The sequence below is a fragment of the Urocitellus parryii genome, chromosome 10, assembly GCF_045843805.1.
Source record: "Urocitellus parryii isolate mUroPar1 chromosome 10, mUroPar1.hap1, whole genome shotgun sequence".
Lineage (NCBI taxonomy): Eukaryota > Metazoa > Chordata > Mammalia > Rodentia > Sciuridae > Urocitellus > Urocitellus parryii.
In genome coordinates, this window is record NC_135540.1 from 107,615,131 (window position 1) to 107,637,285 (window position 22,155).

The 22,155-nt window shown below is 38.2% G+C and overlaps 1 protein-coding gene and 1 non-coding gene across 3 annotated transcripts in view; both read left to right on the forward strand.

The window, feature by feature from the left end:
- Tec (tec protein tyrosine kinase) overlaps positions 1 to 22,155 on the forward strand; it is a 105,557-nt gene that overhangs the window by 82,474 nt on the left and 928 nt on the right. The window contains exons 8-18 of one of the 2 annotated variants that reach the window (XM_026385835.2): positions 671 to 843; positions 3,050 to 3,115; positions 7,869 to 7,923; positions 10,692 to 10,771; positions 12,144 to 12,277; positions 15,524 to 15,598; positions 16,318 to 16,489; positions 16,610 to 16,826; positions 18,517 to 18,581; positions 21,015 to 21,133; positions 21,212 to 21,369. In XM_026385835.2, the coding sequence (XP_026241620.2) occupies positions 671 to 843; positions 3,050 to 3,115; positions 7,869 to 7,923; positions 10,692 to 10,771; positions 12,144 to 12,277; positions 15,524 to 15,598; positions 16,318 to 16,489; positions 16,610 to 16,826; positions 18,517 to 18,581; positions 21,015 to 21,133; positions 21,212 to 21,369 (1,314 nt within the window). The remainder of the gene's footprint in view (positions 1 to 670; positions 844 to 3,049; positions 3,116 to 7,868; positions 7,924 to 10,691; positions 10,772 to 12,143; positions 12,278 to 15,523; positions 15,599 to 16,317; positions 16,490 to 16,609; positions 16,827 to 18,516; positions 18,582 to 21,014; positions 21,134 to 21,211; positions 21,370 to 22,155) is intronic. The other variant, XM_026385844.2, reaches the window with a different exon arrangement.
- LOC113181986 (small nucleolar RNA SNORA2/SNORA34 family) lies at positions 3,595 to 3,727 on the forward strand. The gene has a single exon (XR_003300656.2). It is a non-coding gene; the product is annotated as a small nucleolar RNA SNORA2/SNORA34 family (small nucleolar RNA).

Genomic DNA, 22,155 nt, shown 5'->3' on the forward strand with positions numbered 1-22,155 from the left:
CCAGTATGATCCATGAGTGATTTTAGTGATTTAGTCATATATTTGAAGACTGGGATATGGTGGAAAAGCATGGACTTTGGACCCAGTTCTGAACTGAGCTGATGTGAATCTGATATGAGTGACTTTGGAGGGACTGTGTAAACCATTGTTGCCTCACTGGTAACATGGGAGTTACTATGCTGTATTTCATGGAAGCAATATTAAGAACAAAAGAGAAAAACTGTTAGATCCTAAGCATGTGCCTTGAACAGTGTGGGCATAAAGAGGTGCAAATCCCTTTGAATGGGAGGAGACCTGTTAACAGACTCCATGGTGGGCTTTCCCCACTGCAGGCCATTTCAGTGATGGGTCTCCCTTTAGTTCTCTGGTCTCTATTCACGTATTACCCCTGCCTCTCCCTGGAAAACTATTCCTGACACATAAAAATTGTTTCCATGTTTCAAGATGGTTTTTGCTCTTGTCCTGTATTCCGAAAACCCATAAGAGATGTGGTAGCATCTACTGCATCTAAGATTAGAGGGTTCTCTGGTTGCTATCAGGTGACACATTCGATTAGAGGGCTCTGCCTTATTCTTTGGTAATGTGTGAATCCTTCAGTGTTTTACTGTTTTATTTCAAGATCAGTTTCAGATAGAAGACTAAACTTTCACATGTTATCTTGTTTGCTCAGAGAAGGCCTCCCCCACCAATTCCTCCTGAAGAAGATAGTAGTGAAGAAATAGTCGTTGCAATGTATGATTTCCAAGCAACAGAAGCGCATGACCTCAGATTAGAGAGAGGTCAAGAGTATATCATATTGGAAAAGAATGATGTCCACTGGTGGAGAGCAAGAGATAAATATGGGTAAGCATTCTCTCCCTGGCCCTTGCATGCAGTGAGTGGGTAGGAGTGAAGTATTGAGTGAAGTATATGCACTCTATCTGTCATGTAATGAGGTTGTAGTTTGCCAGAAGTCAAAGTATACATTATTACTTTCTAGTACCACTGTGTATTCTTAGTAGTCACTCGATAAATGCAAACTGATCAATCACTTCTTCCCAGAGGTTGGAAGAGATTATACTCATCTCTTTCTCATCCACCATATGTTTTATTTGACTATTTTGACCTTAGGAGAAATAGTTATATATAATCCTTAATATTATCTAAGTAGGTAATCTTAGGTCTTTCTAAGGCATTATCTATCATAAATTTCTTAGAATTTCTCTCTCTACGTGTACATGTGTACATATATACAGACATGATATAATGGAGCCTCTTGTCACTTGAAATTGTCTTTCTCTCTCCCTCTCTTCATAAGAAAGAGAAATAGGAAGGGAGAGTACTTATATATAAGTATGTATATATATGTATATGTATAAAATAAATAAATATATATATATATACACACACACACACACACAAACATACATACATGCGTACAGGAAATAAACAGCAAGTATTGTCAGGCATGATGGCATACATCTGTAGTCCCAGTGTTAATAAGGCTGAGTCAGGAGCATTACCTGAGCCTAGGAGTTTAAGACCAGCCTGGGCAACATAGTGAGACCCCATCTCAAAACACAAACAAAAAACCCCCAGCATTATTTGCACCAGATAATGTAGGATTTAAGTGGAACAATTCTTTTAACCTTATTTTAAATATATAGGTAGATACGGTTAAACACAGAGGATGAGTCTCTCTTGGGCTTCATTAAGTGAACTATATCCTGTGCTTACCTCTGAAATACTATGCATTTACATTATGAGTTCCAGTGGATAAGAACAGGGGTCTTCTGTCCTGAGAAAGTACATTCTCTTCCACCTGTTCTCACCTCCTTGACCCATCCCCAGTTCCTCTCTCTGTTCCTCAGTTCATTTTTGGGAACAGTGGTAGCCTCTGGGTGAGGCAGGGTCCCCTCTTCTATTCAGGTCTTGGCACTTCTGGTCACCTGGGTGCTGGTTTGTTGAGCATTATTACCTTCTTGGGAATCTTAACCTTTTGTGTTTATAAGAAGTTCCTGCTCCTATTTACCAGATATTTTATTCATAATTTTATGCAATTGAAGCAACATTAATCCAAAAACCTAAATCCAAAGTACTTTGTTGATATTCTGAAAGTTTTGGGTTTTGGAGTACTGGGTTTCAGATGATAAGTTTAGGGATGCTTAACTGGTAGAGTCTATGTAAATATTCTAAAATTCAGAAAACTCTGGAACACTTTTGGTCCCAAGCATTTCAGATAAGATATATTCAACCTGTATTGTAGAAATTTCCAAACATCTACAAAAACATATAATAACATTAATTAACTTAAAAAATTACCAACATTTTTACCATCTTGATTTACCAATCTTCCTGGTGTGTTTTTCTTGGGCTATTGGAGTACGTAGGCCTTCTTAATTCCTGACTTGGGGTGTGATTCGAGAATTTGCCTTTTTGCTTTTTGTGGGGCTGAGAATAGAACCCACGGCCTTGCTCATGCTAGGGAATTTGCCTTTTTAACAAGTACCTCAGTGAAGCTATATTATAAGTACTGTCAAGGTGTTAGAGTGGTGTGTGCCTTTATTTAGCACTTTTGCTTTTGTGAATATTCTAGTTTTTTTAAAACATTCCAAGAGCATGTATAAATATGTAACAACAAATCCCAACATTATATGCTATTATAATACATAAATAAAAAATGTGGAGGAAAAAAAATCCCAAGAAATTGTGCATTCTGGAGATTTCTACATTGAACCATAAGTCTAGAGTTTCAGCTCTGGTCTAGTTGCTGGCTGGCTTTGGGACCTTGGGAACATATCTGAATCTTTCTAAGCCTTGCTTTTCCCACCAGAAAATGGAGACAGTAATGCCTGCCTGCCTCAGAACTCTTGTGAGGATCAAACGTGGTAGTACTTTGTAATGTGTCAAATGATACAGATATCCTGAATTACTGACAGTGAGCTTATCTTTCTTATGAGCTTTGGGCAATATGCTTTAACTATCTTAGAAGGTCTTTTATCTTCCTTTCTTTAAATAACCTCTCAATAAAATAATATCTGTTTACCCACAGTGTTTTTCTTATTTCTAGGAGTGAAGGATATATCCCCAGTAATTATGTAACAGGAAAGAAATCAAACAACTTAGATCAATATGAGTGAGTAGATGTTTATTTTATAAATGGGATAACCCAGAAAATGTTTTCATTTTCTTCATTATGTAAGGCGTTTTGAAAATTGGTGGGCTTCTTTCATAACTTTTAAAACATGGTACCAATATATTCTTACCACACCAGACAACTGGTGTGGTAAAACCCTGAGAATTAGTATCTATAAGGCATGTTTCCTGAAGGTTCTGTGTGTGAATGGAGTTATACAAACAGATATAATTGAATTGATTTTAAACAAATTATAGATTAGCTGATTTTGAAATATAGATCATTTGTTCATTCAAGATATGATTTAATAATTCCCAGAGTAGTCTTTAAAAAAAGTTTGTTTCCTTTCTCTAACTAAAAGTTAGATTATGCTTATTGTTTAAAATGATTTGTTCAAATACAATATCTGTTTAAATATTATATATTTAAATATGATTATTGTTTAAATATGACTATTATTTTAAAAACCTTGAAAATAATTGGTTCTGAATCAAGACAGATGTTTGCTGTAGCTATTGGTTTCAAACAGGAGCCAAGAGTGATAGCTTCCTTTGGTCTTTTGTCTATTCACTATCTTGGTGGGAATGGTCAATTCATTCAGAAGAAACATGATAGAAACAAATTTTTTTTAAAGAAAAGGAAAAAAATAAACCCCTGAAAATAGGAATAATGTTAATAAGAAAAAGCTCTCAAAGACAAATCATAGTTGACCTCTGTCAACATTAGTATATATTTTAAAAATCTTTTTACTGTTTTTTAAAAGTAGACTCATGCTGTATATATTGTTTTATATCTTTTTTCCCCTCTGAACAGTATGAGTGAATATTTGCTCCTGACACTGAATATTCTTTGAAAATATCTTCATAGATGCATTGTGTTTCACTCAGTCATAAATTCGTTTACTGAATTCTTAGTATGTCTCAGGTGTTCTACAAGGCCTTGGGACACAGCGAGTTTATTGCATCTGGTCACTTGTGGGGCATTAGGTTGATTCAGGCATCTTAGCTATGTAAAAATAACTGGGATAACCTCTTCTTGCATACTGTCCTAAATGAGAGCTCTAAAATTGACACCTCTAATATTGAAAGGCTGTGTGTTTGAAGTTGTTAAGACCTTTGTTGAGTATTGTCAGAGAAGTTGTCCTGTTTCTGCCTGCTAGCAGTGTGTGGCTAGGCCTTGATGCAAAGCTTGTACATACCACACACTCTTGTGGTCATTTTGAGATAGTGTATTCATGCATCATTCATTTCCTTAAAAACAGCAAAAACAACAGCAAGCTGTTGCCTCTGTTCATGTCATTTATGGTAACATAAATCTAGATGAGGACAAATAGTTTCGAAGAGTCACAGTGCTCAGCAGTATGATCCCTTAAGGAAATTTTAGAAGTTGGTGGAAAATATAAACTAAATACATTTTGTGATGTATAATGACATTTTGGCTAAAATTGATTGTGTATTGGATAGTGGTTTCATAAAATTAAGATAAAGCTGAAGTTTTTTTTACTAGTATTTTACTGTACCTTTTCTATGTTTAGATGTGTTTAGATGCACAAACACTTACCATTATGTTATAATTGTCTATTTTTTTTTTTTTTTGGTACAAGGGATTGAACCCAGGGCCACTTAACCACTGAGCCACATCCCCAGCTCTTTTTTGTGTTTTATTTAGAGACAGGGTCTCACTGAGTTGCTTAGCACCTCACTAAATTGCTGAGGTTGGCTTTGAACTCGCCATCCTCCTGCCTCAGCCTCACGAGTTGCTGGGATTACAGGCATGTACCACCGCACCCTGGTTTTTTGTATAGTAGCATGTTATACAGGTTTGTAGACTAGAAGCAATAATCTGAAGCATGAAAGCCAGATATGTGTTAAGCTACACCATCTAGGTTTATGTACATACACATGGTGATGAAATTGCATAAAAATACATTTCATTGTCATTAAGTGATGCATGACTATACAAATAAAATAACATTTCTGCCCTTAAAAGCTTGACCAGGGTGTGATCTTTCCAGAAAGGACTGAATGTCCTCAAACCTCCTCTTTCCTTGTATTCAGACACTGCTACAAAGTCCTATTTCTCTGGAATATTGTGAGGTGACCAGCCAATTTGAAAAATTCACATCAGTGTTTTGATGTCCGTGGACAGGTTGACATGTTACCTATACATTCTGGGCATTATTTCCAGATGCAGAGTCCCTTTAGCAAAAAGTGTTAATCTCAAATGACACATCTCTGTGGCAGGCTTGTGAAAGAGCTATGTGGGATGGCACCTCTGTCTTCTCATGTCACATAGGCTCCTTTACATTTTACTGGTGCATATCTCTCTTTCTGACAGAATGGACCCAGCAGAGCCCCTGTGGTCTTTTTCTCCTTGCTTGGGGATAGGTATTGAAAGAGAGGAGAGATAAGCCATGGAGAGCTATTAGGAAATACCTATCACTAGTTAATTCCCCTGTTTATTTGTTCATCAGTCCTTCCTCTCTCCTTCCTTCAATATACACTGAAAGATCTGAGTTTATATCCTATGTTAGTCAGCTTCATGTTACTCTGAGAAAATGTCTGAGACAATTATTTTATAAAGATAAAAGGTTTATTTTGGCTCACGGGTTCTGGAGGTTCCAGTTCATGATGGATTAGACCCATTGTCTTGGGCCTGTGGTGAGGCAGCACATCATGGTGGGAACACACGGCAGAGCAAAACTACTTACATAATGAGCAGAAAGCAAAGGAAGGAAGAAGAAGGGGCCAGGGTCTCACAATTCCCTTCAAGAGCATTGCCCCCATGGCCTAAGGATCGCTCATCAGGCCTCCCTCCCAAAGGTTCCACAACCTCCAACAGTGCCATCCTGGGGACCAAGCTTTTCCACATGGGCCTTTAGAGGGCAATTCAGAGCCAAATGATAGCATATCCCAAGGATGAAAGTATCCTTTTCAGAGAACCTGCAAATGCATAAATGCATAAAAATTGACCCTTTGGAAGAGGAGTTCAAAGAGCCCAATCCCTTTCCTTTCCTTATTTCTTTAATTCCTTCCCAGGAGCTAGAATATAGTAGATGAGGAAGGCGCCTCCCTCTTTCTCTGAGTATTTTATGTCTAGTCTCCCTTTGAGAACCACAGTTTACCTTTCCTGATGTCCTGCATGTGAATCCCCATCACTTATTCTCACCGTGAAGACATGGAACTGGATCTTCTGTTACTAATAAATAGAATTTTTCCAATCCCTCACACCCTATTAGTTTATATTGTGTATTAGAGCTCCCGTTATCTTTCTTTAGCTAATTTATGTGACTGCTTTTGGCATCTGACAAATGTTTCTCATACGAGTGGAAAAGCTTTAGGGACAGAATTCATTCTGTTCTCCTAGTTTATGTATTTCTCATTTGCATTCAGAAATGGATTTATCAAAATAGCAATTTTGTTCCACTTGGTCTCATTTTTTAAAGGGAGAGCCACAGTAATGAGATGTTGACAATTCTGAGGTCTTGTTCACCACCTCAGATTCTAAATAAAATATCCAACATCATTCAATTCACATTGAGATTACAATTTGTGTTTGGCTACTTTATAAAAGAATCCAGATAGAAAAAAGTCTTGTATTTTATCTTTCTATTTTTGCCTTCTTCAATCAGGGAAGGCCTTTGTATTCACTGTCCCAGGGTATTTGCTGGACCAGTCAGGTGCTGGTTCTTTTAGGAAAACCTGATCCAGTGGTGAAAATTTCAAAGGCCGGAGGACCAGGCTGACTTCATAGCATTCAGTTCAGGGTATTTGACTATGGTGGAAGATTCCTTTCCAACTAAAAAAATCATTTAATAAAACAAATTTAAAACTGAAGGCCAAATGATCTCGGTTCATGTTATTTTGAACATTTGCTAATAGTTGTATAGAGGGATTGTGCTGGGAACGAAGGGAGGGGAGAGGACCCCTAGGGATGGGGTGGGAGATGACAGTAAGAAGAGAAAGGTTTCTCAGAGGTTAAGAAGGGGCATAGATCTGCAAGACCTTGGGGCATGGCACAGGGTTGTGGCTAGGCTTGGTGGGAGGACAGGAGTGACTACTTGGTCAAGACAGGGATTTTTCTAGTACAGCCTCAGGCAACCACCAGGGCTTGAGGATTCTGGAAGTCAGCAGGTATGGAAAATCCAGAAGGCCTGCTCTTAGGTTTTCCTTCTTTTCTGTTGACACTTGAGACCTTCATGAAATTTGACAGAGAGCCACCATAATGACTTAGGATGGAATCTGCAATGTTGGTGTGCTGGGAGCTTAGAATAAGATTTAATTTGAATTTAAGACAAAAATGTAAATTGACATTGTCTGCAAGTTTGAATCAGTGAAATAAAATCCATTCTCATTATGACTGGAACAGCAAAAAATTGCAGATGATTTTTCATATTGTATAATGAATACCTTAAATAAATTATGGTACATCCATATCAAGATTTATAGAACTATATTGCTACGAGCTGTCATGTGACAAATTCATGTTATGATGTATCAAGTAAAGTTTGATCCCACCTTAATAAAATAATGCAGGCATAGATGTGTGTTTTCATAAAAACATGGGTAAAAATATCTGAAACTATATACATCAATGTGTTACTGGTTGTCTATTTAGATTATGAGTGATATCTTGCCTAGTTTTTACTTATTGTATTTATTATTGGAGAGCTTTATTATCTAATTAATCCTACTAAGAATAAAAACATAATTTTAAATAATATGAGACCTTAAGTGTATCTTTTTCTGTTCAGATGGTATTGCAGAAATACAAATAGAAGCAAGGCAGAGCAACTCCTCAGAACTGAGGTAAGTTGTTTGTGCTTATTTATGGGTTTGATCTCAGTACAGCTTAGTTTTAATGAATCCCTAATAAATGGCCCCACACAGTTGTTTCTAAAGCCTAAAATGTCTATGATATAAATATGTTTTTTTCCACATCATTTTAAAGAGATTATTTGTGTGTTAGAACACTGGGCTTCAGTAACAGAGGGCCACGAGCTGAGGGGCTTAAACAACGGAACTGTGTCTCATGGTTCTGGGGGCTGGAAGTCAAAAGTAAGGTCCCAGGAGGGCTGGTTCTTTCTGAGGGCTGTGAGGTGAGGATTTCTTCTAAGCCTCTCTCCTTGGCTTGGAAATGGCAGTTACTTCCCTCTGTGCATGTCTGCCTCTGTATCCAAATGTTCTCTTTTAATAAGGACACCAGTCATGTTGAATTAGAGCTGACCATAAATACTTCATTTAAACTCAGTGACCTCTGTAAAGACCCTTGCCTCCAAACAAGGTCACATTCTGAGATACTGAAGCTTAGGAGCTTCTTTGTCAGGGAAGAGGGATACAATTAAACCCATAACAGGAGGTAGTAGCTGTACATGAGCAATTTTTTCTTTCTTTCATACTGATTTATCATTTGCTACCTTGCTTTTTCAGCATTTTATTGTTTTTTCATTTCTTTTTCTTTTTTTTCTTGAAGCTATTCATTTTAGAATAATTCACATTGATATTAACAATCTTTATAAATGAAAGCTTAATAAAATATTTGCCTATAGAAATAAATGTGCTTAAATTCTCACATCTTAAAAAGAACTAAAAGAATGCTCTAGATGAAATGGTACTAGGCTAAGGAAGGAGACCTGAGTTTAGCTGTAGCTTTTCTAGTCCACTTTTTGCATAAGATAAGAAGGTTGGGTTAGAAGATGACCCCTGCCATTCCCTGTGTTTATGATCTAAACACATAGAGTTATTCTATTTAGTAATAGTTCCAGGTCTTTTAAGCAGTTTTTTTTTTTTCTCCAGTCAAGGTTTTATTGAACACTTGTTTCTGTAGTACGTGCTGCAATAACAGTGGCAGGTGGCTTTGCTCATTTGGGTTCCACCTAACCATGCCCATCCCCACAGGATTGTTTGTTTTGGTACCAGGGATTGAAGCCAGGGGCACTCAACCATTGAGCCATATCCTCAGCCCTTTTTTTTATGTTTTATTTAGAGACAGTCTGGCTGAGTTGCTTAGGGCCTCGATAAGTTGTTGAGGCTGGCTTTGAACCTGCAATCCTCCTGCCTCAGCCTGTCAAGATGCTGGAATACCGGCATGCCCCATCATGCTGGAATACCGGCATGCCCCATCATGCTGGACTTCTGCAGTATTGTTATGTGTCTCCCTAGAGGCTCCACGATGAGAGGCTGCTCTAGGGATGTGGTAGCTAGGTGGTCTGGGGTCCAAATCCTGGTTCACTACTTATGAACTTTCTCACGTGAGGAAAGTTACCCACCTTTCCATGCCCATTTCCTTACATGTGAAGATGGATGGGGACAGCAGGAGTAGGACTGTTTGGATTAAGTGCATTTACATATCAGGGCATGTTAAAACAGAATAGGTTTTTGATAAATAAATGGTAGCTATTATGTTTTTACTTATCAATTAACTACCATAATTATTGTTCCTAATTGTTCTAATCAGAAATATTTGTGGGGCCTGATTTAATTCCATTGTCTTTCTAAGAATAAAATTTAAGGTATTAAGGAGTGTAGCTTAGTATGCATGCACAAGGTCCTGGGTTTGAAACTGGCTTAAAAGAGAAAGAATACAATTCATTTTACTTTTCAACTATTAAGCACATTTTTCATCTTAGAGCAACATAAATACTAGAGATTGAACATGGCATTAGTGGTAGAGTACTTTAAAGTTCATAGCTTCTGTTTCTTGCTCTTGGGACCTGCTGAAGGTTTGTCCTTTATTCATTCAGAATTGTTACTGACTTTTTGATTTTCTCCAATTTAGTTACTTGTGTTTTCATTTCTCCTTTTGTAAAGATTGGCATTTAACATGAAATTCCAGGAGAATTAAGAATATTTAAGTATATTCTTATAAAGAGTATGAGTTATTTACAGGAAAAATGCTATGAGGATGGAAAATGATTTGAGTCAGGATTCAAAGCTTACAGCAAATACGAAAAAAATGTATGAAATGAAATCTAATTGTTAAGCAACACTCCTTTCTTTCTTTGTTTTGTACCAAGGACTGAACCCAGAGGTGCTTAACTCCCAAGAAATATCCCTAGCCCTTCTTTTTATTTTTTATTTTGAGACAGGGTCTTGCTAAGTTGCTTAGGGCCTCACTAAGTTGCTGATGCTGGCTTTCAACTTGTGATCCTCCTGCCTCAGCCTCCCCAGCCCCTGGGATCACAGGCGTGTGTGACAAGCAAGTCATTTTTTCAGTGACTGTTTTCCCACATGTTCAGGACTTACAGGCTCTGCAAAACCTTGTCTGTTAGTTTTGTAAGGGTTCCGAGAAATGATCTGGTTGAAATGTCTGCCTTGGTGTGTGTGAGAATTTGCAGTTGTGGGGAACTGTGAGCATGCTTTTCTTTAACTGGTCTCATGGCTCAGTAGTGTGAGGTAGAAAGCCATGTAGATGGGAGAAACCAAGGACCCCTACTGGTAAATTGCACTTCTCCAGAGCACATTTTCTCAATAAAGGATAATATTCATAAAATTTTAAGATCAGGTTCTCACATCTTTTCCTTGGCATTGATATTAGTTATTAGAGTAAAAAAGCAATTTCTTAACTTTTATTTTAGGATAAAGAAGGTGCTTTTATGGTAAGGGACTCCAGTCAACCAGGCTTGTACACCGTCTCCCTTTATACAAAGTTTGGAGGGTGAGTAATCCTGCTCCATTTAATTAATTAACTAATTAATTAATTTTTAATGTAGAGTTTTATATGAATTTTCCTATATTTTTGTATGTATTCCTAATTTCCAAAAAAAAAAAAAAAAGATTCTGCATTCAACAGTAAAAAAAAAAAAAAAATAAAACTTGAACTGTTTTTTCTAAAGTCTCCTTTTTTTTGGCCTTTATATCTTCAGGAATTTACCCCATAGTTTTCCATAAGTATATTTGTTCCGCATGGCTATAGAAACCTTAGTAACATTCAAAAAAATAATTATTGTACACGGAGCTAAGCACTGAGCATGCCTCTGTGAGCAGAGTAGGCGCAGACTTGGCCTCCTTCCTTCCTGGTTCAGTGGGGGCTGTAGACAAGCGAACGGGCTGGGTGGGGGAAGCACTGTGACAGGAAGGTGATATTGGGGCCGGGGGTATTGGGGTTACAGAGCTAAGACATATCTGTTGTCCTCAATTCAAGTTGAGACCTCATAGGTAAGGCAGGAAAACACTGGAGGGAAGGGACAGAGTGTTTCTGACCCAGGGTACTGTCCAGACCCAGAGGTGGGAGAGGATATGGTGAATTTCAAAGAACTGAAACAGCGTGTGTAGCTGGATTGTAGGGAGAAACTGAGAGAGGGAGGAAGAGAAACCTGAGAGGTAGAAGCTGAAGCCAGGTCATGTCAGTGTCCAGGACTATCTTGAAAGCATTTTTATCAAGAGATGACAAGAGAAGGTCTGCATTCTAGAAAGACATCTAAAGTGGAGTGTGTACATTTTTAAGCCTAATTTATTTACTTTTAGAAATGCAAGTACTCTGGATCCCAGTGACTTGGGAGGCTGAGGCAGGAGAATCACAAGTTTGAGGCTAGCCTTAGCAACTTAGCGAGACCCTATTGTAGAATAAAAAATTTTTAAAAAGGGCTGGGGATGTATTGCAGTGGTAAAGTGCCTCTGGGTTCAATCACCAGTACTAAACCAAACCAAACCAAACCAAACCACAACAACAAAAAAATGGGAAGTGCAAGTGTTCTGAAAATTCTCAAGTTTATGCTAACAGCAAGGACAAAATGTGGTAGCCGCTGATGGCTTTTTTGAGACTTTTAATTGTTGTTGAATGGAGCTGGGGAATGTTATCTTTCTCAATCTCATGAAAGGGACCAAGTATGTTATCAGTGACCACTTGCAGAACTTCCACCTGTTAATGTGAAAGGAAAAGCTAAAGAACACGGAGAAAGAAATAAACTTCATGCCAGGAATAGAAGGGGCCATACAGAGAAAGGCTGGGGGTTCACCTATAGAAGACATCGAAGAGTGAAGTTATGTTATCCCAGCTTGGTTTTAACACATTTCAATTTTCCTTATAGAGAAGGTTCATCAGGTTTCAGGCATTATCACATAAAGGAAACAACAACATCTCCAAAGAAGTATTACTTAGCGGAAAAGCATGCTTTTAGTTCAATTCCTGAGATTATTGAATATCACAAGCACAATGCGGCAGGTAAGTGACCTGTTAACACTTATTTCAAATGTTAGGTATTGGTGCAGATGATCAGACATCCCAGTGAATTCTTCTGTGAGAAGTTTTATTTTGTAGTTAGTTAGTTGTAAAGTGTGATGGGTATAAAATCAGCGTATGTTAAAGAAGTGATATATCCAAGAAAAATCAGAAGTAATATCACGGTTCATAAAAAGTTCTATCTTGACATTAGGACATGAGTTATTTCGATCGATTATGGTATTGACATTTCTGTGCTTTGTATCATTAGTACTAAACTAAAAAGATGTCTGTTTTAAGCCAAGCATGGTCACATGTGCTTATAGTTCTAGCTACTTGGGAGGCTGGGGCAGGAGGATCACTTACTTGGGTTCATAGCCAGCCAGGGCAACATGGTGAGACCCTGTCTCATAAAAAGATATTGTAGTCACTGAAGGAGCTGCCAGATGTACCAGGATTTCATCCTATGCTGTAGGCTTCCAAAGAGTAGATGATAGACACTCCTTTCCTTATTTATGTTTGATAAACCCATTGTAAATTGAGAATATCCTAAGTCAAAAGTGCATTTAATCCACCTCGCCTACCAAACACATAGCTTAGTAACTGTGGAGAGTCCACTGTTGACTGGGAGCTGTGGCTCACTGAAGCTTCCCATCATTGTAAGAGAGTAACTTCTTGTATATCGCTAGCCCAGGAGAAGATCAAAATTCAAAATTCACTAGACATTCAGAAATTGAAGAATGCTTTCTAGTGAAATGATATAATTTTTGCACTATCATAAAGTTGAGAAAAATTCTAAGTTGAACCTGCATAAGTTGCAGACTGTCTGTAATCACATCCTATGAATTCTCTATCTCCCTGAATCTCTGCTAAACTCAGCACCAGAGTGGGAACAAAACAAACACCCAAAAAATACAAATGGAAACTACATTTATGCCATTGAGGTTCTATGGGATTGATGCAGCATGATTTCTACTCCTGGATTTTAAAGATGTAACTGAACAGGGAACAGACAAGCATGGAAAGTGAATTTTTATAATTTCATCAAAGGCCCTTTGTAAAACTTGTTGTTTTTGTGTGAGTCCATTTACTTTTTTTCAGAAAATGGTAAGAACAGTTACTATACCACAAAACTCATCCATTTAAAGTATACAGTTCAGTGGCGCTTAGTATGTTTTCAGAGCTGTGCTGTCACCATCATCTAATTTTAAGAACATTGTCATTATTCCCCAAAGAAATCACCCATTACCCCTCCTCCTTCACCAGCCCAGCCCCAGGCAACCACTAACCTACTTTCTGTCTCTGTGGATTAGCCTATGCTGAACATAAATGGAATACAATGTGTGTTCTGTTATGACTTGTTTCTTGGATACAGTATAAGGTTTTTGAGGTTTGTCCATGTTATACCATGCGAAAGTATTCTTTTTTTTTTTTTTTTTGGTACCAGGGATTTAACCCAGGGGTGCTTAACCATTGACCTACATTCCCAGCCCTTTTTATTTTTGACTTTCGGACAGGGTCTTGCTAAGTTGCTAAGGGTCTCTCTAAGTTGCTGAGGCTGAGTTTGAACCTTCCATCCTCCTGAGCTACTGGGATTACAGGCATGTGCCACTGTGCCCACTTCCATTCTTTAAATAAAACAAAAACTATCACAAGTTTGTTCAAATAATCAGGTAATATAAAAATGCACAGGGCTAGAGACATAGGAATTGTACAACTTCTACCAATTATCGAGTCACCATGCAGAGCCTAGCTCAATATTTGTGTAATATATAGGTTCTCAGGCCAACATACAAGTCTACCTTTATCTCTTCAATAAAAGTTTTAACTTCAGTGTAATAATGGTCAATGGTGAGATAGAGGATCCACCCCTCTAATTCCAAATCTGGGGAGTTATGTTAGCACTCACCTGTTGTGATAGAAAGTCATATCTTATTTGCTTATGGAAACCAACACACAGCCTGGGTATGCACAGACTGAAGTCATGAGGATAGGAGAAAAATTGCTGAGGTATCAGTAGGGATTCTGGCCAATATAAATACCTGATAACATTTTCTGCCTGATGGACTTGCTACACATGTCCTTGGAAATTGGCTTGGTTATTCTGCTGAGATCTGACATGTAACAGGATAGAGGTCCTGGGGAATATGGAATTTCTAAATTCAGGCAGCCTGCTGGATAAGATATCAATTCTTTTTTATTGATGAAAAATAATCCATCATATGGATTTTATTTATTTATTTTTCATCTGATAGATTTCCTTTGCATAATTTTAAAGGAAATATAATTATTAAATCTAATAACATTTGGGTTGCTTCTACATTTTTCATGAATAAAGCTGGTGTGAATAGTTGTGTACAAGTGTATACATGAAAATATGTCTTTATTTCTCTTGGGTATTTACATGGAGTGGACTTGCTAAGTCATGTAGCAATCCTGTGTTTAACATTTGAGGAGCTCATTCATATTGACTTATTCCCAAATAATTTATCTGTTTCTTCTGTTTCTTATTGGTGTTCCCATTCCTCTATTTTTTTCTTTTGTAAGTTTTACTTTTTAATCACTATCTCAACTCATTCAACAAACATGTATTTAGTGTCTACTGCATGCTAGAAGCCAAGCCAAGTTTTGGGGAGCGTGCTATGGATCAGATAATCATTGATTCTGATTCTCCCAGATTTTATCCCCTGAGAGGAGATAGATATACATAACCACTTTAAATTACTGTGAAATGTGCTATAAAAGAGCAAATACAGAGTGCTTTTGGTGTTGATGGAAAGGCACCTCCTATTTCTTATTTAGTGCTAAAAGCAACTTAGGTTAAAAGATTTAACTTACTTTCCTGATTTCCAACAGTTGATATTCCCAGTGGTTAATCTTTTCAGCCTATTTTTATGCTAAGATTGCTAGCATTGAGTTATATCAGGGGAATCACTTTAATTTTTAGCAGCTCAGTATAATTCTCTTTCCTAGTTCAGCTTTCATATTGGAAAGGAACATGAAATACTAACAGAAACCTTTTAATATCATTTAAAATGTTTGTGAGGAAGCTAGCACAGTGCCTGATACACACTAATATTTAGAAGGAGATTGTGGAATGAATGAAAGCCTATGGCATAGAGCTATGTGTATATGCAGAGGGAGAGCAGTACATTTATAAATGAATGAATTGTACATTTCTAGATTAGCCTTTGGTCATGTGGAGTGGCTAAGAGCGATTTCACCTGTGATGCTTTCTTTGATTTCTAGGACTCGTCACAAGGCTGCGGTACCCAGTTGGTACAAAGGGGAAGAATGCTCCAACCACTGCGGGATTCAGCTATGGTAACTCTCATTTTGTAGTTGTATCAGCTAATTTTCCATGAAAAGAATCCACTATCACAAGACAAATTTAGATGTGTAGAATTCCTAATAGTGGAACCATTCTTATAAATTTGTACTCTGAGGTTTTAGATGATTCTATTTTATAACTATAATAACCCTAGATTTCCTATTTTCATGATTGTTTGTAATTCAATGGAAAAGTTTCTGCTGGTGAAAAATAAACATTATCCTGTTATATCTAATATAAATCATAGCCCTTCCTGGTTCTCACTGCTGTTGATTACTCTCAGGGATGTAAGGTTAGAGGTAATGGAGAACTCTTCCAATGGAATTGTTTTTTGTTGCTTCTGGAAAAAGCCTTTTAAAGAGCAGGTTTAAATTTTTTTTTTTTTAACTTGATGGAACTAAAAGAGAAAAAAAAAAATCCAGAGGGAAGAGTGGTAAGTGAGGAAGTATTTGTCTTCAAAAAAGTACCTTAATCTTCAGCTATGTTATTTTCCTATTATGCAGCATCTTGATTCTTCAGTTCACTTTGCTTGTATAGTGATGGCCAAGCAGGAACATTCTCCCCAGAGGGTGGAGAGCCACTTTGTGCTGTCTAGACAGATTGCCATTATCCTAGGACTTGGAGGCAGATCTTGGTTACAGTTTCTTTTCAACACGGATTCATGCTGTGTTCTCTTTATTAAGTGCTCTCACTTTTCCCTTCTGTCTTGCAGAGAAGTGGGAGATTAACCCTTCAGAGCTGACCTTTATGAGGGAACTGGGGAGTGGACTATTTGGAGTGGTGAGGCTTGGCAAGTGGCGAGCCCAGTACAAAGTAGCCATCAAAGCCATTCGGGAAGGCGCCATGTGTGAGGAGGACTTTATAGAAGAAGCTAAAGTTATGATGTAAGTTACTCTCTCCTGCCAGGCTCCCTGTTTGTGTTAGAAAGTGGCTCTTCCTCAGCTAATACACCTGCTGGTTTCTTTTCCTGTTGTAACTCTGTGTATGTATGTCTTCACTCCCAGGAAACTGACACACCCCAAGTTGGTGCAGCTGTATGGTGTATGCACCCAGCAGAAACCGCTTTACATTGTTACTGAGTTCATGGAACGGGGCTGCCTTCTGAATTTCCTCCGACAGAGACAAGGCCATTTCAGTAGAGACATCCTGCTGAGCATGTGTCAGGATGTGTGTGAAGGGATGGAGTACCTGGAGAGGAACAGCTTCATCCACAGAGACCTGGTAACCACGAGTCACTGTATTCCCATTCACGGGCCTGATTGCTTTGTAACAGTGGGTGAAACAATAAGCAATGATGTTATTAGTATCCAATTTTTGTTCATAATAATGAACCTGATAGATTTTATTTGCATAATTTTAAAGGAAAGATAATCTAATAATTTATGGAGTTGATATCTCTGGGTAAGTTTCTGTGCGTTAAATATTAGATCTCTGTTAGAGTTCCATGAGATAGCAAGTCAGAACAGATTTATTACCCTCACTGTTTTGTAATAAGAAAGTTAGCTTCAGGGAAGTGAAAACCTTGCCTAATGTGGTTAAACAGAAAAGCTAGGGTTGGCCTTGACCTTCTGGCTAAATCCTAAGTTCTTTTCCACCTCACACACTGTAAACAGAAACTATCAGAGAAATCTCTTAGTTCACTTCCTTTATCCAATGTGTTAACCTCTGACAAGACCAGAAAAGAAAACCTATTACTAGTTCTAAAGTCGCTCCTTAACTTTTCCTTTCTTATTCTACTTTCTCTCTCTTTTTTTTTCATTCTTCTTTTCCTTCCATTTTTATTTTCCACCTGTTTTCACAAATGTGTCTGTTTTCAACATATCAGTCACACTATCACTCTACTTTGACTCTTTCACCAAAATAAAAGTGATTTGCATGTAGGACTTTCCGTCATATTTTAGTTCTAGCTCTTTTTTGTGATAAAGTATGGACACATTTCTTCTAGAGAAGCAGAAAGGCATTTTTAAAAATTTAACAGTCACCTTAAAGAGGCCTTGTTCTAATAATTACTTCACACACACACGGGAAAAAAATCCCTCATTTAATCATCATAATAATCCTAGGAAGTAGTACTGTTATTATTGCTATTTTGCAGATGGGAAAATAGAGGTGCAAATACCTCAATAGTCAAATAAACTGTGAAGGCAGTTTTGAACTTGAGGTTTTGACCGGAGTCAGTATTCTAACCACTGTGCGACAGTATCTCTAGATTTAATGTGTAATAGAGAATTTGGGATTTGGAGTTGGAAAACTTGATTTCCACAGTGTATTTTGGGATAGTTGCCTAATCTCTCTGAGCCCCAGACCCTGTTTCCACAGCAATAAATTGTGGTTTTTTTTTTCTCACAAGACTATTTTAAAGGTCAGTGTATAATAGAGGCAAAGGGATTAAAAGTGGATGTGATGTACAACATTAGTGTTGGTTATTATGCTCAGTGATAACAGAATATTTCTCAGTCATATTGAAACAGTACATTGCTCTTTTTTGTACTTAAAAAACTAATAAAAGTAGAATATCTTCAAGAATGTGTCAGATTACACTTGTCTACAGACCTTATCGTGGGGAAAGCAAGAAATATTGTCATTATCAGTAAGAAAATCACACTATTTAATAAGACTAGGAGGTGGGGAAAGAGGGTCGTCCCATCTATTGATCTTTATTTAAGCGTGGTCATTGGTAAAGACACTGTCATAATACCTTATTGCAAATATGTTTTTTTGACCTTTTTACTTAAAAAAATGTTATACATTGGAGACATTTCTATAGGGCTAAAAATGATTTATAATGACACATTTCCACCCTATACAAATGTTGACTGGCATATAATAAATTTAATGTGACAGGACTTTTATTTTTCTGCATTTTTTGGGTGTAAATTTTTAACAAATATATCATCATAATGTTTTCCAGGCTGCCAGAAACTGTCTAGTAAATGAGGCAGGAGCTGTGAAAGTGTCTGATTTTGGAATGGCCAGGTAGGTCTTAGTATATGTGTTTTTAAGTGATGTTCACTTTATGTTATAGAATTAATACGTGTAGGAGTAATTTGCACCGATGAGACAGAAAGAAATACATTGAAAAAACTCTACATTGTGGTGTTAATAGTTCTCTCCACTAGGTGGTAGTATAGCCCTTTAAATATACAGCTCTTCTCCTGCATGTGGATTAGATTTCTAGATTTGTTTTCACCAGAACATGTTTTGTGGTCCAGCACTTAGTATCTCCACATCTGCAGCGTTTTTATTGTCTTAATATTTGTAATTATAATAGAGTGTAGAAAATATTTTTTGAAAGTATATTGTTTATCTTCTCTCCTTCCCTCTATTCTTTGATCTGTTCATAAAAATTAGGTGCCTGCTATGTACATGCCGGACACAGGTGTATGAACCAAAGCAGAGACTAAGCCACATACAGCTCATGTTCTAGAGGAAGGAAAACGCAAGATCTGAGAATAATTTGTGTGATAGAGCAGGGGTCAGCAAATGACAGCCTGTCAGTCAGTCTGACCTACACTTTTCTGTGTGTGTAAACCAAGAATGGCTTTTATATTTTTAAATGGCTAGAAAAAAATTCAAAGAGTATTGAAACCTGACAATTATCTGAAATTCCAAAGTCGGTGTCCATATAAATAGTGTTATCGAGGCAGAGCCTCATTTCTTTGTTGATGTGTCATCTGTCACTGGTCTCGCCCTGCAGAGGCACAGCTGGGAGTTGTGACAGGGACTATATGGACTGTGAAACCCAAAGCATTTGGGTGCTCAAATAACTGTCCATCTTCAGAAAAAGTCTGTGGACCCCTCGAGAGATAACTTGGGGTAGAGCAGAGGTGAGGGAAGCTGCTTTAGATCAGCTGACTGGGAAGGCCTCTCTGAGATGGGGATAGTGAGTGGAGACCAAAAGGCAGGAAGTGACCAGTTAGGTGAAAATCTGGGCATAAAATATTCCAGGTGGAAGGAACAAGTGCCAGAGCTTGAGGTCTGGGATGAACTTGGCCAACTTGGGGAACTGGAAGAGGGCCAAGGAAGGTGGCCCATAGGCAGTGCTAGGAACAGTTAAAATGGCAGGCAAGGCCAGGTGCTGTGAGGCCATGGTCGGGACCAAGGTTAGCTCCTAAGGAAACTCAGGCCTAGGGAGGTTAGAAAGATGTTGCCATCAGCTTCTGACTCTCGAGGTGTTAAGTGTTCTCTATTTGCTTTGCATAAAGATGTTTAACATCTGATGGGCGTCCTCCACTTTCATATGTCTGAGCTTCAGAATATCTTTGCTTTTATATCAACCTCTGTGAAACAATCTTTATTCACTAAACCCTGATTCCCCTGACATGATTTGATCCAGCCCATAGTGGCATCGTTTCTAGCTACCATCTTTATCTGTATAGTTGCACAAAGAAAGTTTGTTCTTTTATTCGAATATTTCCTCATGACAGATTTTAGAAATCAACTTTATATGTACATGTAACCTATAAATACATATAAATATGTACTGAACATATTATAGCAAAGGATGAAGTTCTCACATCTACCACCTCTAGTCAGCTATTCACCCCAGAAGCAGCTACTGTTACCATTGCTATATGTCCTTCCAGAAGGGCATAACTGTGTTCACATAGAATAATAATATGGTGTTGTTTTGAGTATGTGTGCATGTGGGGATGTCATGGTATATAAACATACATAGTGGGCATAGTGGTACACACCTATAATCTCAGAGCTTCAGGAGGCTGAGGCAGGAGGATTGCAAGTTCAAAGCCAGCCTCAGCTACTTAGTGGAGCTCTAAGCAATTTAGCAAGACCTTGTTTCCAAACAAACAAATAAATAAATAAATAGGGCTGGGGTGTGGCTTTTAGTGGTTAAGAGCCCCTGGGTTCGATTCCTGGTACCAAAAATATTTGAATAAAATAAATATACATGCCACCATTTATATACTTCATTTTTCTTTTTTTTTTCACATGCTGCAGTTTTAAACTGTGTTCTGTGGAATTATGGGGGCTCAAAACATGTGTCTCTAGAGACTTTTCACCACTTCCTTTAGAACAGCTCTGCTTTAGATCTTTCACATATGGGGCCTTTGAATAAAATTTTGTTTAAAGAACAAAACTGCTTACCAAAAAGTTTTCAAACTATTCCATTGTGTTCCGCCTCTGTTGCCTAATAAAACAGAAAGATGAACAGAAAAACGAAAGTTCAGGTACTGATGTTGTGATATACCCCTCTCATCCCCTTAAATTACGCTGAAGAAGATGGAAATCACTAGGTGTGGTCACCGAGGTGAACCTTTAGCTTCAACCGGATGCTTATAGACTTCAATCAAGTGTGTTTTTTTATTCTAAGGGGGTAAAAACGAAAGCACACATACGAAACAAAGATCATACTTCAGAGGTGTAAACCCACGGTGTGTCTTACTCTAGGTATGTTCTGGATGATCAGTACACAAGTTCTTCTGGTGCTAAATTCCCCGTGAAATGGTGTCCACCCGAAGTGTTCAATTACAGCCGCTTCAGCAGCAAATCAGATGTGTGGTCATTTGGTAAGAGCCGTGCTCCACATTGCTTCTGCTCTGGGGAGGAAGTGGACACATCATGGACTAACGCTTATCCTTCCCCAGGTGTTTTGATGTGGGAGATATTCACTGAAGGCAGAATGCCCTTTGAAAAGAACACCAACTATGAAGTGGTAACCATGGTTACTCGAGGCCACCGACTCTACCGGCCGAAGTTGGCATCCCTATATGTATATGAGGTGATGCTGAGATGTTGGCAGGAGGTATAGATATTTCTTTTGTGTTCTCTTAGGGAATCTCTGAAACATTTAGGGGTTGGACTTAGCAGCTGGATAATGTGAAGGCCCAGGTAGGCAGTGCATGTTTTATAGTGATTTCAAACTCTAGCTAGGTAGGACGCCAACCCTCTCAACTTGGTTCTGAATAATCAGAGGAAGAATGTGAAGTGGAAATACTAGTAATGAACTGCATATGCTCAGACTGCTGCCTCGCTCCCACGGGGGAATCTTGCCACAGTTGCCTGAGCCATAGACAAAAAAAAAAAATATGCCTGGAGAAGTTGCTCGCTTCCTTTCTGTGGCTTACTTTTGGGTTTCAAATATTACTCTTCTACCAAAAGAGGTTTCTTCCTCTAAACCTCAGCTTCCCCAGGTCTCTTTGCTTAGTCTCTGGAAGGACCGAAATATCATCTCACAGAAAGATTATGTGCCAAGTGGTTTTTGAAAGACAATGATAGTAGCTCACGTGCCTTGTGTACTAGGCACTGTGCTGAGTGCTTTAGATTTAGTTCTCAAAGTACTCTTTGAGGTGGAGATATTTCTCCTGTGACCACTTTATAGATGAGAAGATTAAGGCTCCGGAGGTTGATGCTTGCTCAAGGCCAACTAGCTACAGAGCAGCAGAGGCTCTCCTGACTCCAAAGCCCAGGTTTCCAATCCCCGGCTGTAACCTCCCAAGAATCCTGATTGGGTCAGGTAGAGAGACCCGCTAGGCAGGAAGTGGTACTAGGGGGAAAGAGAACAGCACGAACAAAGGTAAGGGGGTGGTTA